We start from the raw sequence: 6,469 nt of genomic DNA on the forward strand, positions 1-6,469 counted from the left end.
CTCTCCCGCATGAGTGTTCAAGCTAAATTATCATTTTCTGATGCATGTATATAGCAGTAATAAAAGACGCAACTACTCCCGACCGTGACTTTTCTACATTCCATTAACATGCAGTTACAGATGAATGCAAATGCTCCCAGATTTGTGCCTAAAATAGATGGATCATCACGGATCAATTCTTAACTCTTATACTTAATAAGAGTGATCAATAAATCTATATCAGTCAATTACGGCATTGTAATCTTTCCGTGAAGGAAAACTTTAAAACCGGGCAAATACACACGATTAAAGCGGCATTAAAAAAAACTCTGCTAAATTAGTCTGATAATTATCTGCTCCCATGTTAAGATGTTATTTGTCTACAACAGGTGCATATGACTGTTCCCTCAAATATTCACCACAGCTTTTTAAAGAAATAAAAAAAGAAGTATAAACATGCTGCAACTTAAATTGATTGAGAAAGCAGTAGTGCAATTAGTAAAACCAATTATACAAAAAAAATATTCCCAATAGAATACATATAATCAAATGTACATTAAATAAATAAAACTAGTTTTTATTTTAAACAAATCGCAGGCACGTGTCCTGTTGAATAAATACACAAGTAAAGCCAGCTCCTGGATGAATTGTACAGAATAAATAAACAAATAGTCTGCCACATTGTCTATGCTCAATTAATATAATTTTGTTTCCTTGTTTTCATTGGGTAGCAGCGCGGTGCAATGCCTTGAATTTTAATATTCAAATCAGCATCAGTCTGAAGCCGAGGTAGGATGACAAATTGTTTTTATCCGTTCTTGCATGAAGAAACTTTGCCATTGCGCTTCTTACGATACGCATCCATCGTGGTACGCAAATAAAGGTGAAGCCTAATTTAAACCGATGCAAAAGGGAATCAAAACATCTGCAGCCAGGCAGGCGCCCTTTGCGTGTGTAGTAACGCGTGATGTAGCTCCTGCGGTTCAGGAGTTCAGGGGCAGGTGTTTGGACGAGGACGGTCCATGAGAGGGGCAGGTGTCCAAAGGGCTGGTGCGTTAGTGCGGTGCCGCCGGTTCCGGGTCGCAGAGCAGCCCGTCTCTCTGTAATTTCTTCTGCTTCATGCGTCGGTTCTGAAACCAAACTTTCACCTGCGTCTCGCTGAGCTGCAGGGCGCTGGCCACCTCGACCCTTCTGGCCCGCGTCAGGTACTTGTTGAAGTGGAACTCCTTCTCCAGCTCGGTCAGCTGCTTAGTGCTAAAGCTGATCCTCGAGGCACCGTGCACCGTGGGATGGTCACCCGTGCAGATGCTGCTTCTTCCAGCCTCCACAGCACCGAGGCCCGAACCAACCACGCTGAACCCACAGGTCATGTGCACCCTGGCTGGGAACAGAGGACATGAAAACAGTCGTCAGGCAATATATCAATGAGGTTCAAAGCCCTTCTGAGCAAGAGTACCCACGCCATTGTCCAGGAAATTATATAAGATATTATTCCAGAGTTGAAACGGGAACAAGTATTGTCTAATAAACTTTAATTAAGGTCATATATATATGTAGTTTTGACTTTTTTTTTAAATAAATCCTCAGAAAATATACAAACAATATTTATTACAGCTTTATCTATACTGGCATGGTAATTTATGTGATAATCAGGAATTGTTGTTTTTTAATTCACAGTTTTTACTGAAGAAATGAGCTGAACAAATATATATATATATATATATATATATATATATATATATATATATATATATATATATATATATATATATATATATATATATATATATCAAAAAAATCAACGACAAAAAACTGATCTGTAGGAATTGGCCCTGTGCCAAAATGTTCACCCGGAACAAAAATATGTCTGTTATACACACACAGAAAAATATTCTGTGTGTGTATAACAGACATATTTCACCAAGGTAATAACTTTAGCAGTAGCCAATAGGCACATTGTAAAATATTTTGCAACTGTCAAACATGTGGATGGGAAACTATGTGTTATCTAGTTGAACATATAACAGAAACACTTGAACAGTACAATGCAATCTCATGCAACATCACAAACTATAGCCTACAAAATGATTTAGACACCTCTGAGTCTGAAAGATTTGAATGATTCACATTCATTTTGTAAAGTTATTGCCTTGAAAGTCTGTCCAAGACAAGTTCACCAAGTAGAGCAACATTTATGATGTATATTGCCGATATATGGAAAAGTTGTCAAAGAAATGTTTGGTGATTCAAAACAACTTTGTATCGTTTACAGTCCATTAACTGTATTCATCAGAATCATTAATAATTTGCCTTTAGGCCTTTCTGTGTCAATGACAGTTTAACAGTTTACAAATCCTTTCAAACACTGCATTAATGACAAATGCCTCCATTTTTTCCTCTGAGGTTTCTGGGTCACACATTAAAGTATCATCTATGCTACTTATGTGCAATGAATGACAGGAACCGCAGCTATATCTTGATTTTTCATTGCTGACATTGTGGGTAAGTCGTCAGTGTGTCTTTGCCTCTGAGAAAATGTGCTGCTGCTGCATAATGGAGTCAGTGTGCCAGGTGTAGAGCAATGTCTCCCACCACAATTCATATAGAGGAAGGTTAACAGGCCTCTAGCCACTTGGAAAAGCATAGCAGATGGAAAGGTCAGTTATAGGATAAATGTCGACATCTGTGTTTTAAGAAAATGAATGTCAAGGTAACCGAGCCTGAGAATTAGAGGGCAGTGAATATGAAGAACCAATACAGAGGAACTGTACGTAATTAAGAAGTTCAGCTTTCAGGAGTGCAAATCACATGCACATTCTGATTAATGGCACCAAAGATAATAGAATTGATGCCGGCCAGAAGGCATAAAAGACTCAAACTAAATATTTGAGAAATGACTTGCATGCGTAAAAATAGCCAGGCAGCAAAGGGAATGGAAGGGCCTTCCAAGCCAAGGAGAGAGAAGAAGAAAAGGGATAGATCGATACACATTGCCTCAGTCATCTGGGCATCCAGCCCGCAGTAATTCAGGTGCTGTCAAAGCATAATTGAAGAATGACGCACTGGGAGTATATACACTGAGCCAAGAGATCAGGTTACTGCAGGTCTGTGGAGGCCTTTCAACATGGAAGAATATACGCAAGACTTTGTTTTGTGCCAAAGCCAATACAACCTCCAGAGGAAAGCATACTTTCACTAATGACTCTTTTACAAGTTACACTATAGCGCTAATGAGTTACTCCTACAGATGATCCTCTTCAGAGAGATGCAGAAGGAGGTCACACAGATGCAAACGGTACAACGAGGAGATGGGTGGGTGTGAGCAAATGACTTTCTCAAGTGCACACGTGGCTAATGTGTTTTATGAATACAACGAGTCTTTGACCAGTGAAATGTGTTGTTGTCACCTTTTGATTCCCAAAAGTGCCACCATCACTGACATGTGTTCCCACTCATCTAGATTAGAAATTAGGTCATCAAAAGCTATACATTGCAGTTGATGTTAAAACATTGCAATATATGACAAATCAAAAGTTGTTCATGTCACCTTTTCATGAGAACAATGTTTACATTGTCCACTAATCAGAATTTGTTTTGTCAGTTTATCCTTTCTGCATCATATAACATTGAACTTTTCCAAGTAAAATCAATGTATTGCCATCCTTTGCCTCTGTAATCGAGTCTGAATCCAAAATGATGGTTCACAAGCTGTATGAATACACATCATGAATGAACATGAGCAAGGTAATCCAAAGCTAAAAATGTTAGCTTCGTGCAGTCAAATCAAAAGTTGTTGATGTTTCATTTTGTGCACACTGGCCTCCTTGTGCAGAATCATCAGAAATAATGTGTCCACATCATTTTACACATGACTGTGAATGCTGCTGCAGCTTTGGGTGTGTTGCAGTCCTTGGAGCTCACTCAGGCCTTTTCACCTCAAACAGTTTGCATCTTTGGTCACTGAACATGTAGGTCAGCAGCACGTGTACAGCAGACAGAGATTGTGCTTTGGGGTGAAAAAAGGTTGGACCACCATTGTAGTAAATCTTCGTTCATGTAAAATGTATGAAACCCAGCCCAACTCCTGTCGCCAGTCAGTCAACTGACCTTATTGATCAAATGAAGGATCTATACAATTCTATCACTCACATAAAATTGAGGATTGATAGGCATTTTTCACATTAGTAGGCTATTGGTATTTTATTTGTTTAAAGCCTGGGATATGTATTCTTCTGTGGGCTCTATGCCCAGGACTCATCAGTCAGGGAAATGATGATCTGTGACAGCAATTATGTTAAAAAGGTGGACACATGTAAAGGTGCTGGAAACTGAAATCAATACACAAGGGCTTTCATTACAAACAGACAACTAATCAATACTCAGGGAGCACTCCAGCTTACAAGAGTAAGTTTTACTCAACTTCCTGTGAGTCTCGACAGCCAGTGGTCTGTTGCATTATTCAACGGCTACTGGTTAGTAAGGGCAAGTGTAAATAATAGATTATTTTCCAGTAGAATATACAGTGAGGCTAAGCAGGCTTTTGGCTGTTCTCCCCCCTCTTTGTGTACAGTTTGGGTTCTGTTTGTAGGTGGAGCAACGATGTTAAATAACAGATACAGTAACATGGAAACGTTAAGGAAATAGTAACCGAGTCCTCATGTGCATATTCAAATTTGGCGTCGACTAAACAGCTAGTGCCGTCTTCCAAACCCTTTGATCTGCTTTAAAAAAGTGGGAAATAATTTCTTTTTAAATTCAACTTTATTGTTTTGACGGAGGAAATGCTGCACGGTGACGCACAAAGCACGTCAGATATTTTGTTTCCTCTTTTTTTTCCAACTTGAAGAGAAAACTTTGACCTAACTTTCCCAACTATAGAAGTTATCACAAGCTTAAAGTTCCACAAAGAACTCATTTATCCTGAATACGTGAACGTATCAAGGTTAATTTATCCCTCCTCTCGTGCGCAGTCTCCCTTGAGAAAAAACTTACCCGCCCGTTGCTGGCTCCTTCTGACTCTCATCCACTCAAAAGTTTTACTGCTTACATCCATATGAGCCACGTTACAGTCCGAGCCAGCTGAACTCCCCATGGCGACGTGAATCTCGGGGCCATTATTACGTGAGTAGATTTGAATTGTCTCGGCTAGTGAGCCAAACCCGGATTGTAGCGTTTCGTTGGTATTTGACGCGCAGTATCCGCGTCCCGGAGAGCCCTGCCCCTGCGCCCTGCACCGCCAGAGGACACGGGGCGAGTGGGGGCAGGCCGGTGCCGAGAAGCCCTCCAGAGTCTCGCACGCTGGAGGAGGAGGGCTGTCCAAAAAGGTGCAACTGTTGGAGAGAGTTGAGTACCGGGGATGCGGAGTATTAATTCCTGAGGCGACTTTCAACTCCAGATCCCCCTCCTCACCACGACTGCCGAGTTCAGGATGCGTCCTGCAGTCCAGGTCCCGGTTTATGACCTCTTTTGCTCGGCGGCAGCCCGTGAACAGAGGGCTACTCTCCCCTTCGGCCGTTAACTCTTGATAGGAAGTCATTATCACCTCTCCCCTGCATAATCATTGGACGGGGTTGCACTTCATGCCCGGCCTCTCATGCATCCAAGTAACGCATGGTCAGGCGGCTGGACGACGGTGGGGACATTCCTCAGAGGAGAAACAGCAGTCCCTGATTGATGGAGATGACGTGCCCTCCTGGTCTCGGCCAATAGCTGGACATCTCTGTCATCAGAGAGGACAGCACTGATTAAACAGAGTTGAGAAACTCACTTTAGGTCAACATTTTTAATGGTGTCCGAGCATAAAGAATTGCACCAGGCAGGCCTCAGCAAAACCCACACACAAGCACTCAAACGCAGGGAGGAAGTAAATCATCCTCAGCAGACACCAAGGCCCTTCATGGGCCGCTCACCTAGACAGGTAGCCTATGACGTCAAACGTTATTGTATAATACAGAGTTTTTTGACCCCAACTGAAATATAGTTGGGTCAAACTCTGGTATTTTGATTACTTTTCACAACAACAATGAACACGTCTTCCTTTTCCAAAGCAAAATTAGCATAATATAGGCCTACATTGATGCAGCTAATGGATTATGCAAATTTGGGAAGGCTTCTTGAAAACCCAAGGCCCTCTTTAGCAGAGGGCTTAGGTCATGTGAAAGGCACACTTAATGGGTTCAGAGGTCGTGACAGCTGGTATTTAGAAGTTCAGTGGCAGCAGATTTGTAATTAGCCTCGAACAAATACAAAAAGTGTCTCTGAGTGAAGATCAAGAAGTTGTAACTGACACAGAGGACATGTTTATCTTTAGGTTAAACTAGCTCCTCTGCCGGATTAGCTGGCCAAAAACAACAAGGCGTGTTCGTCTATGCAGAGCACAAAAATCAGTTTTTAGGACTGTTCTTTTATTTCAACATCGACGTGTTTCCTCAGGAATGAATGACCATGTTAAACTTTGGAATGCATGTGCAAATAGCGCTACATGCTGCTA

At 41.4% G+C, this 6,469-nt stretch overlaps 1 protein-coding gene across 1 annotated transcript; it reads right to left on the reverse strand.

The window, feature by feature from the left end:
- Positions 1-1,034: 1,034 nt before the first annotated feature.
- On the reverse strand, positions 1,035-5,515 carry hoxc1a (homeobox C1a; the record flags this gene model as incomplete). Its single annotated transcript, XM_079225604.1, has 2 exons — positions 1,035-1,360; positions 4,972-5,515. The coding sequence occupies 2 exons, from the start codon at positions 5,513-5,515 to the stop codon at positions 1,035-1,037; spliced, it is 870 nt and encodes a 289-aa protein (XP_079081730.1).
- Between the last annotated feature and the right edge of the window lie 954 nt (positions 5,516-6,469).

The sequence above is a fragment of the Taurulus bubalis genome, assembly GCF_910589615.1.
Source record: "Taurulus bubalis genome assembly, chromosome: 11".
Classification (NCBI taxonomy): Eukaryota; Metazoa; Chordata; class Actinopteri; order Perciformes; family Cottidae; genus Taurulus; species Taurulus bubalis.